Source organism: Eurytemora carolleeae, unplaced genomic scaffold (genome assembly GCF_000591075.1).
Source record: "Eurytemora carolleeae unplaced genomic scaffold, Eaff_2.0 scaffold213, whole genome shotgun sequence".
NCBI lineage: Eukaryota > Metazoa > Arthropoda > Copepoda > Calanoida > Temoridae > Eurytemora > Eurytemora carolleeae.
This window is the reverse complement of record NW_019396118.1, coordinates 322,113-335,376: the sequence shown is the minus strand read 5'-3', so window position 1 is coordinate 335,376 and position 13,264 is coordinate 322,113. Positions and strand designations below refer to the sequence as shown.

The following is a 13,264-nucleotide window of genomic DNA, read 5'->3' as shown; positions in this document are numbered from 1 at the left end:
ATAAATACGGGAGAAATTAGTTCCAAAACTTGAATACCTTTATTTAACAAATAAACTGGGGAGGCTATAATTTAGAAATATTTACCCGTCAATTTAGTCTTCATGAGATAATTTTTACATTCAGTGATTTATTTTGTAAGTTATAAAAGTGAGCTTTGTTCTGTAAAAAACGGATTATACTCAAAAACGGTAAAGTGGGTTTTGTCTCGAAAACGGGAAAATGTTTCAAAATCAGGATATGTTCGAAAATTGAAAACCTGACATTGTCTTGAAAACGGTCAAAAATTTTAATATAAAAAAACTTCATTAAATATAATTCTGACTTCAGAAAATAATTTTAAATTGGGAATTGCTGTCCTCGACATGCTTTAAAAAATGTTGGTTATAGTTTTTTCTATAAACTTTTACGCTCTATATGGGCTGGGATCCTAAAAACCCAGTCTTTTAATTTGTGCCCATTTCTAACACTCAATGTTTGAAATGGGCAAAGTGCTAGTTTTGGAACTAATGTCCCCTATAAAATAAGGAACTTTACTCTAAATTAAAACATTTTAAACTTTATTGGTTAGTCTGAAATTGAAAAAGAAAATATTTAATTTTATTGTAAATATTATTCTACTTTTTATATTTTCTGTTCTATATTGGACTTTGTCGTAGGACCCACTCCACGAATCCAGTTTTCTCCACATCTTTTATAAACTTTCTTGCTTCTGGGTTAATTGTTGTAGTCTCATGTGGAACTGTTCTAACATCACCAACATCTGAATAATCTGATACCAAACACACAAACAATTTCAAGAGGTTGAAATAGGGGTAGCAGGGGCAAAATATTGCCTAACGAGAATAAAAATGTGCAATTGCGTTGCACAAAACAGTAGAACATTGCTTTATCTTGCATGCACATATTTTTATACTATAGCTAGGCTGTTTTGTCGCAATATTAGATTTCAAATGTTGCTCTTAAAGTGATAATTTTTCATCTTTCTCAATTTTTTCTCGGATTTTTTCGTTTAAATCTTCAAAAATTTTCAAAAATAATAAATGTTGTCATAAATTTTTCCCGTCAGTTTTCAACTTCGACCAACATTAAAAACCTTTTTTGCTTGCTTGACACAAAACATTTGGAGCCCGACCGCGGTTCAACTCTCTTCTCTTTAGCATTTATTTAAAATTAATATATAAACCAGTAACCACACTCAGCAACAGTCACAAAAAGGGGATTAGCTTATTCCATGCAAAATTGACAATGCCCGGTTTACAACGGTATCCTTGAAAGCTTTAAACTATTATTTTGCACTTGCGGTTTCTCTGCCAAAGGGTTTTGCACATTCTTGTATAAAAGATGTATATAGAAAATCACAGAAATAAAAGCTTTTTGAGACTGATAAACTACGGTAATTATGATCAGATTAGGGCATCGAAGGAACCGGTTTGACTCAGACATTGCCATATTTGCATGGAGGGTCGCTTGAAATTAAATACGCGTACAGTCCCTTTAAGAGAGTCTGTTCCTGTGCTAGTTACCAGTCACTACACTGATTATTATTTCCACCCCTGTTCTATTTGTGTCTTGTCAAGTTTGCCTGTGCCATCAGAGTTTCCACTTTCATCATAATAAGCACTTCCGTAGTAGTTGACATCACTTCCGTCATTATAATCACTTCCATGTGTGTCACCACTTTCATCTGTGCTCCCACTTCCTGCAGTGCTCCCACTTCCATCATAATAACCACTTCCGTCGTAGTATCCACTTCCGTCTGCAGATGAATATTCATATTTAGCCGACCCATAACTATTCTCTTCCGGAAGTGCTTTCGGTTCCGGTTCACCAGATATTAAACTTGATAAAAAATACACAAAAGTTAAAAATTTTAAATCAAAATATTTTCATTTTACAATAAATGTGTAAAAGCGGGTCAGCTCGGTTAACCTGACACATAAAGTAAAGGGACTGTAAGCGGGTCAGCTAGGTTAACCTGTCACATAAAGTAAAGGGACTGTAAGCGGGTCAGCTCGGTTAACCTGACACATAAAAGAAAAAAGGACTGTAAGCGGGTCAGCTCGGTTAACCTGTCACATAAAGTAAAGGGACTGTAAGCGGGTCAGCTAGATTAACCTGACACATAAAGTAAAGGGACTGTAAGCGGGTCAGCTCGGTTAACCTGTCACATAAAGTAAAGGGACTGTGCGCGGGTCAGCTCAGTTAACCTGTCACATAAAGTAAAGGGACTGTAAGCGGGTCAGCTCGGTTAACCTGTCACATAAAGTAAAGGGACTGTGCGCGGGTCAGCTCAGTTAACCTGTCACATAAAGTAAAGGAACTGTAAGCGGGTCAGCTCGGTTAACCTGTCACATAAAGTAAAGGAACTGTAAGCGGGTCAGCTCGGTTAACCTGTCACATAAAGAAAAGGGACTGTAAGCAGGTCAGCTCGGTTAACCTGACACATAAAGTAAAGTGACTGTAAGCGGGTCAGCTAGGTTAACCTGACACATAAAAGAAAAGGGACTGTAAGGGAAGTTTCAAGTGAACCATCATGCAACAATGGCAATGCCAGATTTCCAACGGTATCCATGAAACCTTTATCTGATCAATAATGTAGAAGATATTGTCGTTTTTTTAGGTTTAAAATTGTTTCATTCTGATCATTCCTATATGTTTTCCTGTAGTAGAAATGCACATGCTACTTTTGTTAAGAACCAACAGTTAAAATAATCAGTGTACAATTCATCCTTGATCAAACAAAGCTGTAAGGGTACGGTTGTTAATCGGGCACTGAAACGTTGGAAAATGTGAGTTTAACAATTCTTAGAATATTTTTGACAGATTTGTTCATGCTTTTCATATATTTGCATCTTGGTTCATGACACCATGCTATAATATTTTAGAAAACAAACTTCCATTTTATTTCGGTGACCACTGTATTCCTATACCTGACTCCGAGCATTATGCCAATAACTATTATTCTCCACATATTCTCTGATTTTACCAAACTGAGTTCTGTTTGTATTCTATAAAAGATGTTTTGTTTCTAATAAAAACAGAAGATTTGTTTGAAAGAACAGACAATAATTCTGCTTTGAAGTTTGAATAAAATCAGGATGATACGTAGAAGGAGGGGGGGGGGGCGGGGTGTCTTAGTGCCCCCTGCACTAGGATGATACGTAGTATTTAATTCAGGAGGGGGTAGGGGGCGGGGGTCGCAGTGTCCCCTGTTCTTGGATGATACAATTTATTTTATAATTATGAAAACTAATTATTTTCAATCGTGAATTCTCTAGTAGTATTGTATCGAGGGGTGGGGGCGGAGGCGTGCAGTACCCCCCTGTACTAGGATGATTCAAATTATCCTTGAGGGGGGGGGCAGTGCCCACCAGTACTAGGATGATGAATGATACAAAGGATTTTATACTTGAGGGGGGGCAGTGCCCCCTTGTACTAGGATGAAAAGTAGTATTTTATCCATGAAAGGGGGGACAAAGTGCCCCCTGCACTAGGTTGATACAAAGTATTTTATCCGGGGGGGGGACAGGGGGTGCAGTGCCCCCCTGTACTAGGATGATACAAGGTATTTTATCCCTGAGGGGGGGGCAGTGCCCCCTTGCACTAGGATAACACAAAGTATTTTATATTTGAGGGGGGCAGTGCCCCCTTGTACTAGAAATTAGGATGATACAAAGTATTTTATCCTTGAGGAGGGGCAGTGGCCCCTTCATCGTGATAATAAGTATTATTTAATACTTGAGGGGGGGGGGGTGCAGTGCCCCCTGTACTAGGATGATACAAAGTATTTTATATTATGAAAACTAATTATTTTCAATTGTGGTTTCTCTACATAAGTGGCTTGCGCCTATTAAAGAAAAACAAATGAATTAAACAGTTAAAACCTAGATGCACTAGATTATCTTTCATGTTATTGATTAGATAAAGTGAAAATCTGGCTTTACCATCGCCGCATAAAAGGACACATTAAATTACTCTTACAATTCAAACTGTTACAATCAAACTACTAACACCTGAAGAATTGTATGCGTGAGAATGTTTGATAAATAATATTAATCCAGTAGAATGGGTTAGCTTTCATATCAGCTCTATCATTCCCAAAACCTTCCCACGGAATTGACTTATCCCCCTCTGTTTACATCTCAATCTAATTCTCACCTTTCAAAGCTCCCCGGTATAAGGTGTAGTACAAAATATACAGGTTGAGAAATTCAGACAGCTTCGCGCCCACTAGCAGAGAATTATAGTTTAATATTATTAAAAGGGGAAGGAACAATGAAGTTTTAATTGATTATTGTCTTATACAAAAAAATAAAACATCAAAACAATTTTTAATTTTAGAATTCTGCTTCTAAAATTAGACTTACGAATAATTGTCGCAAAAATTGAAAAATCAGAGACGACCTTCAAGTCGTCTTGCTACTGTCATGTTTCGTGGGACACCCGATACGTACTTGTACAACTTTTTCACCTAATTAGTGGATTAAAAAGAAGATAAAGGGATTTATAAGAAGATGCAGGGTTAGAAGAAGATACAAGGATTAAAAAGAATTTTAAAAAAAATACAAGGATTAAAAGAAGATACAGGGATTAAAAAGAAGATAAAAGAATTTAAAAAAAGATAAAGGGATTTTAAAGAAGTTAAAGGGGTTCATAAGAAGATGCAGGGCTAAAAGAAAATACAGGGATTAAAAAGAATTTTAGAAAGGATACAAGGATTAAAAGAAGATAAAGGGATTAAAAAGAAGATAAAGGAATTTAAAAGAAGATACAGGGTCAAAAGAAGATAAGGGATTATAAGAAGATAGTGAAATTAAAAAGAAGATAAAGGGATTAAAAAGAAGATACAGGGTCAAAAGAAGATAAAGGGATTAAAAAGAAGATGAAGGGAATGAAAAGAAGATTAAGTTATGATAAAGAAAATAAAGGGATTAAAAAGAAGATACAAATTTTAAAAAGAATATATAGAGATTGAAAAAGAAAATAAAGGGATTAAAAAGAAGAAAAAGGGATTAAAAAGAAGATAAAGGGATTAAAAAGAAGAAAAAGGGATTAAAAAGAAGATAAAGGGATTAAAAAGAAGATACAAATTTTAAAAAGAATATATAGAGATTGAAAAAGAAAATAAAGGGATTAAAAAGAAGAAAAAGGGATTAAAAAGAAGATAAAGGGATTAAAAAGAAGAAAAAGGGATTAAAAAGAAGATAAAGGGATTAAAAAGAAGATACAGGGAGCTAAAAGTTAAAGACTTAATCCAGTTTAAGATAATGATAAGAAACAATTCTTTGTTTCTCTATTATAAACAAGAGCAAAAAAAAATCCAAATTTTATTTCATCCAGAATAAAAAATGATTTTTTGAAGCATAGTTTCTAATCTAATATAAGTATGAAAGAAACTGGTTTACAATCTGTGTCTGTTGTAAACCTATAGTTAAAGTTTAACCAAAGTGTGTATGAATGAAGGTTAAAACTAAAACCAAAATTTTCCATTTTAACCTATACAGATAATACAGTTTAACCATTTCAATATTATGACATCCGTTCATTGTTTTATGGCCATATCCCCCTCCCCCCCCCACTCAACTTAAAAAATATTCTAGACTATTAAGGGAAAGGTCTTTATGCGAAATTTGAGTATAAAAGATATTATTTTGGTTCATATTAGAAAGGAATTTAAGTTTTTTTCAACAATCTCAAATTTCACAATCCGTTTATCTTTGCAACTTAATAATGTAAACCTTAGATATTTTAAACTTTGATTATTTATTTCTTACAGAATTTATGATTTGAAATAGATTAAAGGTAACATAAGATTGCAAAGATATGGATTAGAAAATCCGAGTTTAAAGCAAAAACTCAGTTTCTTTATTTTTATTATTCTCAAAAGCACGTGTGAAAGAGGAGTTACCATTGAAAGCAAGCAAAATCAAATTTTTAGTAAAATTCACTTTTCTGACGTGATATTGTGTTTATTTTGGATCCCCCTCAATAAATCATTGTTACACAAGAAAATTTATGTATACATTTATTTGATAATATTCCATAATTATATTTCAGTTAACGACATTTTCACCCCCTGATCCCTCTTCCTGGCACCTCTTCCCGATCCCCGGGCTAAGTCCATTTCATAAATTCTTGTGTGGCCCGCTGGAAAATGTTAAGAAAGCCAGAGTCCGAATTTAATGAATTTGAGCCGTGTCTTAAATCCGCCAAAAACCGGTTTTAATTAAGCGCCGGCTTAAATCTTTAAGCAATGAATACGATTTTAAGTGGAACCAACCATATTTGAGCCGCGGCTCAAAATCTTTAAACTCGGGCTCAGAATATTTAGTACATATCCACGTGGATTTAACGATTCTGTCAATATTTCAGAAAGCTGTGACTTTCGATCACAATTTTAATTTTGAATGAAAAAGTAAAAAATAAACAAATCTGTAAGTTTAAAGATTGTTGAAATATAGATGAAAATACGTTTGATTACGAATAAAAGAAACCGAGTGCTTCACTCTCTGGTTAGTTTGGGGTGCTGTTAATTGAAAATGAGTGTCCGTGGAAAATCTTAATGTTAGATTCACAGTTGTACCATCTAATCAATAATGTGGAAGATATTGTCGTATTTCTATGTTTAAAATTGTTTTATTCTAATCATTCTTATTATCATGGTAATGGTTTCCTGCAGTAGAAATGCGCAACTCACTTTTGTAGAGAATCCACGATAGAAAATCATCTTTATTTAAGTTTATACTTGATCAGACAAAGCTTCTACGTAAGGGTACTTTTTTAATCTAAAATTTACGCTTTCTGAGGCCGAATTTAAAGAATTTGAGCCGCGGTTTTAATTTAAGCCGGCGCTAAAATATGGGTTGTTCCACTTAAAATTGTATTCAATGTTTCAAGATTTAAGCCGGCGCTCAATTGAAACCAGTTTTTGGCGGATTTAAGACACGGCTCAAATTCATTAAATTCGGACACCGTTTAGCAAACTCTTTTGTTATTCTGTACAAAGCACAGATAGAGCAATTTAACGTTTAATATAAGATGGGTGCGAAGCTCTCAAAAAGCCTTGTGGAGATAAAATTCATCCTACTTTCTGCTGGTTTATGACGGTATATAGTAGATTCGATATATTTCAAACTTCACTCGAAAGCTGAAACAGTAGCTGTTAACAGCCAAAATATTTCTTAAAAAGTTCGAAAGACATTATTAATTCTTTATTAATTACTTTGAAAGATCAAACAGTAGTTGTATTGCCATCGTTGGAACTCTTGTAACCCGTAAAGTTATTCAAAATGTCGTATTTGTATTGCTATGGTTGTAACCCGTAAAGTTATTCAAAATGTCGTATTTGTATTGCTATGGTTAGAACCCGTAAAGTTATTCAAAATGTCGTATTTGTATTGCTATGGTTAGAACCCGTAAAGTTTTTCAAAATATCGTATTTTCTCACAAACTTTCAAATTTTTAAAACTAATAACCAAAAAACTCAAGTGGCTTGAGTGAGCAAGCTAATTTGTAAAATAATACTTTTGTAATTTTCTTAAAAAATGGTACCGGCAACATTTATATAAATAATCAAGAGCAATCCCTCTCCGAAGCTTTCGGCATTCCTCCCCTCTTTCCCCCCCTCCCCCCTCCATCCTAAAGTTTTCCCCGGGTCAAATTTGAAATTTCCCCTTTACCCTTTCCCAGCTATATATGGAGCAACTCTTATGCATGGTTTTGCCTTGTATGTATGGGCGATATAGATATATAGATTGCAAATATAAAGATCTACACCCTGTATATTGCAAATATAAAGATCTACACCCTGTATATTGCAAATATAAAGATCTACACCCTTTATATTGCAAATATAAAAAGAGATCTGCACCCTGTCATATAACAAATATGAAGATCTACACCCTGTATATTGCAAATATAAAGATCTGCACCCTGTCATATAACAAATATAAAGATCTACACCCTTTATATTGCAAATATAAAGATCTACACCCTGTATATTGCAAATATAAAGATCTGCACCCTGTCATATAACAAATATAAAGATCTACACCCTTTATATTGCAAATATAAAGATCTACACCCTGTATATTGGAAATTTAAAGATCTACACCCTTTATATTGCAAATATAAATATCTACACCCTGTATATTCCAAATTTAAAGATCTACATCCTGTATATTACAGATATAAAAATCTACAGCCTGTATATTACAAATATAAATATCTACACCCTGTATATTCCAAATTTAAAGATCTACATCCTGTGTATATTGCAAATATAAAGATCTACACCTGTATATTACAAATATAAATATCTACACCCTGTATATTGCAAATTTAAAGATCTACAGACTACATCCTGTATATTACAGATATAAAAATCTACAACCTGTATATTACAAATATAAAGATCAACACCCTGTATATTACAAATATAAAGATCTACACCCTGTATATTACAAATATAAAGATCTACGTATCACATTTATATATTTTATTCTTTGTTCTCGGCATGCTGCCAATATTCACAATTTCACATATGTGAGGTTTTCACACATATATATCAAAATATATATTGAATTTGATAATGGGGGGGGGGTTCAGCCACGGCGAGGGGGGGAGAGCTTTTGGGGACTTCAGAGCATCTCACGTTCTTGGATATTTATTAAGATTAAAGGGACTGTATCCGTAGTCCCTTTCCTTTAAAACAGAGTTGCATGCCCGACTCTATAAACCTTCATCAATCATATGTTATTACTGGAGAGAAACCAACATTAAAAATAGTAAATTTATAAATAGTTAAACATGGATTAAAATGGTATAAAATTGTAAATTTTGTGCATAAACTTGTCAACAAATATTTACTATGCAGTATTTAAACCTAGAAAGTTCCCTCTTCACTATCCTTGTTTGAAATATTTCTCTTTTTTACATTTTTTGACATGTTTACTTTTTATATAACGTGTTGGTTTTTATTTAAAAATGTGTAGTGCTCTGAAATATTTACACAACTTTTTAGTTTTTGAATTTAATATTGCCGAAATCTTCCAGAATATATGTAATCCCTAACTTTCTAAAAACTCCTGATATTTTGGAAAATTAACTCATATTTGAAAAATGTGAAAATAAATTTTTTATGAAAGATGCCACCTTTTTGCTGACATGGGTTAACAAGGATTTATGATTAAATATTTAATTTTGTTGTTTAAAAAATAGGTTAATTTGAAAAAAAGATCGAGTAAAGTAAATTTTATTATGGGTTCAGGGGTATTTTCTCACTGAACGGAGAGAGAGGGGGGGGGGGGACGGAAGGGAAGAGGGTTGTAACCCATCGGTTGCTCCGACTCCGCTCTAAGTCTGTGCGATTCAAATCTCAGAAATCAGAATACGCGGATGTAAATTGAAATTGAATTCAGTTGGTTAGTAGCACTCCCGGAGAACAGACGTATATTCAATTAAATATTTCAGCATGGATGAAAATTATAGGCGGTCTAGATTATTTTCTTTGGACAGTCTAAAGGGGTATAATGAAAATTATCTAAATGAACTTAGCTCAAGATATCAAGAAAGAACCAGACAGTTAGCAGATGCAAGCACTCAAACCGACTTTAGAATTACTTATCCTCAAGTTTACAAACAAGCCTTGGAGGACTTCAAATCAGATCTTTCTGTCGGGTGCGTGAATAATCCTAGAGACTCCACTGAAAATGCGCTAACCGAAAACTGTAAAATTCCTCAGAATAAAGTGAAAAATCTGCGAAATAAGTTTGAAAATCCCGCACAGTTTATTGACAATCGAGTTAGCATGTGGATTGACGATGATAGTGATACTCGTAGAATTTCGAACTGCACCATGTACGAAGAAATCGAAGATGTAATTTCACTTTTTGATAATCCCGCCCCCAACCCTCCGCTCCCTCCCCGCCACATGGATCCTTGTACCGCAGTAAGGAGGAAAAATCTTTGTGAGCACCTAGGACTTGAAAACCTTAATCAATCTTCAGAACATATTATCTCGGCTCAAAAAATAGCACTGGAAAATTTACAATCAAGTTCAAAATTCGGAAGCAGAAAGGACTTGAACTTATATTTAGGGCTAAGTGAGTCACCGGTGAAACTTAGAAAAAAGAACAAATCAAATCAAAACCGACATTCATTCATGAAAATGTTCAAGGGATGGAGGGAAGCCTCCGAGTCCAGCGAGGTTGGTGACCTCAACGATGTTTTAATTGACGAGGATAGAGGTCGTAAAAGACTCGATGACTATTACGATGACGGTATTTATGATAAATCTCGAAGCTCGTCTTTTTCCTCGACCATGTCTTCAGGAAGTTCGTCTGTGTTTTCTTCTGTGTCTTCTCTGTCGATGAAATCGACAAACTCTGTTTCAAAGCTGTTTAGAACCTCGAAAGCGGAGCCTAGGAAACGGCATTCTGTTCAGTCTATGTTCGAATCCAGACACGAAAATGGAGAGGCTAGTGAGGCTTTTTGTCGATATCTCGACAAGGGTCTTCCGATTATTCCGTTTTCGAAACCATCTTCGGAAATAAATCCCTCTTCAGCCCGGCAAGGGGTGGAAAAAGCCGACCATTCTCTCGATGCAGTCATTCACCTGGCAAAATTAGAGCTGTTGCGAAACCAACTAAAATCAAATGTTTCGAAACCGGACGATTCGATATATATGGAAATGTCTCCGAATCTCGAAACCGAAACTTATATTGATATGAGTGCCCTAAAATGTCAATTAGGCGATTATGAATTGATTTGAAAATTCAAAATTGTGCTTGAATCTATTTCCTTTTATCCTGAAAATTTCTATGTAGAGATATTTATTTAACTAATAAAATTTTCAAATACATATTGTTTATTTACATTCGAGTTAACAAGTCTATTTATTAATTTTGTAAAGAGAGACCCAGAAACACGGAAGAACAGGAAGACGACATGCAATCTATATATTGTTTATTTGATGTTGTTAGACAGAAAATTATATCACCAAAAAAAAATATCAAATCCGCAACTTATTGCTATATTGGACAAAAAGAAGATGCGCACAGAGCAATAATTAAAAATTAAAATAGAAGATGAGCGCAAAGCGCCCTAAATCCCATATATAAAGTTATATGTTAACTTTAGCTGGCAAAACATCTGGACCAAATTGGTATCTTAGGGAACGCATGGGAGATAGTACCGGTGTGACGTGTAAAACAACCCGGGCGTGAGATAATGTCCGGACCACTGCATTTCGGCCTTTTTAAAAATAGTTTGGACATTTTCCCCACATTATTTAATTATGAAAGCATTTGTAAACACTTGCCGTGCGTAAAATTTGTAGTTAAATAAGTTTTTAAATGTAGCAATGCTAGAAAAATGTAAAAAAACAATATTCTGTTTCGAATGTCGTCTTCCTCTCAAAGAATTGAAAAAACATAGATATTTCAACTTAAATCACTGGCACATATAAATTTGTTGTAATGTAATTCGCAATATTTAAAAGAATCTATAAAAACATTTTGATGAATAGAATTTGTTGTTTCAGGCCGGGCGGATTCTCACGTCACACCAGGCACCCTGGGGTTGCATAGGATATATAATTAGAATTTTTTTCTCCCAAATTGGAAGTTTTTTCAAAGTCTTTTTGAAAATTTCGCAGTCAACGCTGGGCACTTCAGATAGTTGGTCTATAATAATAACTTTAATACAAGGCAAGGAGGCTTTTTTATATGATTCCTATTGAAGAGAATTAAGGAAAGGAAAGGAAATTTCTTTGTAGTTTTTAAAAGTTTAAAGGTGATATAAGTTTGAAATGGCTTTTTTAATTGATTGAATAAAGTTTTTAAACACAACTTCAGATTGGGACAATTTGAAACTGATTGTGAACAATTCACAAGTAAGTCACTACGTTTAAAAGGAAAAAAAGTAATGGATAAAATCTTTTTTAATATTTTAATTCAATCTTTTACTTTAATTTATTTTTTTTCCGTATAATGGGGGATGGAATAAAAAACAGAAATGGGGAGGGATTTAGTATAACTAAGAATATTGCTTTAAGATGAGTGAGAAACCAGTAAGAAACCAGAACACTGTAGAATAAGAAGACGACATTAAAGCAATAATTAAATAAATATGTAAAAAGGGTCTATTTACACTATATACAAGTGCAGTGTACTGTGTATCGTGTTCATTTAACTATTTAAAGTCATAACTTGTCTTCAAGTCGTCTTCCTATTCCAGAGTTGTGTGGTTCTCATTGTAACTTCAACTCTTTTTAATTAAAGACCAAGTAATTTTTACCATTTGAGTAATAAAAAATATATGAAGACAAATCTCCAATTTCAATCTCTACAGGGGACAGTGGTAGCTGAAAATATAAAACTGCAGCCAATATAAAATTGTTAATTGAGAATAAAAAAGGGAAAGTCGTCTCTGAAATCTCATTCTTTTTAAAAATGTATTTTTGAGAATTTGTAAAATGATAATAACTCAACTAATTGTCTTCCATGTGGTCTAAAATGTTTATTATTAGATAAAGGTAATCTTGACACTGAGCAGGGGGGAGGAGGGGGAGGGGAGTGTTCTGGGTCACTTAGCTTTACATATGGGAAATAGTGAGAACACTATATTTGTTCTATAGTGGGTAGGTATGGTGAGAGGGGGGGGGGTGTATGTGTCAGTTGTCCATGAGTATGAAGAAAAACTATGGCTCAAAGGAATGGTCAACGTAACTCGAAAAGACCTTTGTACTAAAGTTTGTCTATATTTCACAACAATTCCATTTAAATGGGTCGACTGTAAAGTTTAACTGTAAAGTGTAACTGTAAAGCGTAACTGTAAAGTGTAACTGTGAAGTTTAACTGTAAGGTGTAACTGTAAAGCGTAACTGTAAAGCGTAACTGTAAAGCGTAACTGTAAAGCGTATCTGTAAAGCGTAACTGTAAAGTGGAACTGTAAAGCGTAACTGTAAAGTGTAACTGTCAGGTGTAACTGTAAAGCGTAACTGTAAAGCGTAACTGTAAAGTGTAACTGTAAAGTGGAACTGTAAAGCGTTGTAAAGTGTAACTGTAAAGTGGAACTGTAAAGTGGAACTGTAAAGCGTAACTGTAAAGCGTAACTGTAAAGTGTAACTGTAAAGTGAAACTGTAAAGCGTAACTGTAAAGTGGAACTGTAAAGTGGAACTGTAAAGTGGAACTGTAAATTGTAACTGTAAAGTGGAACTGTAAAGCGTAACTGTAAAGTGTAACTGTAAAGTGGAATTGTAA

The 13,264-nt window shown here is 34.1% G+C and overlaps 1 protein-coding gene across 2 annotated transcripts; it reads right to left on the bottom strand.

Moving 5' to 3' along the window:
- Positions 1 to 576: 576 nt before the first annotated feature.
- On the bottom strand, positions 577 to 3,037 carry LOC111695466 (dormancy-associated protein 2). Of its 2 annotated transcripts, none has more exons than XM_023464812.1 (3): positions 2,932 to 3,037; positions 1,572 to 1,840; positions 577 to 772 (listed from the first exon to the last, which is right to left on the bottom strand). In XM_023464812.1, the coding sequence occupies exons 1-3, from the start codon at positions 2,970 to 2,972 to the stop codon at positions 693 to 695; spliced, it is 390 nt and encodes a 129-aa protein (XP_023320580.1). In that variant the 5' UTR covers positions 2,973 to 3,037; the 3' UTR covers positions 577 to 692. The 2 variants fall into 2 exon arrangements, with proteins under 2 accessions (XP_023320580.1, XP_023320579.1); XM_023464811.1 differs by having other exon boundaries at positions 577 to 770; positions 1,584 to 1,840.
- Positions 3,038 to 13,264: the final 10,227 nt, after the last annotated feature.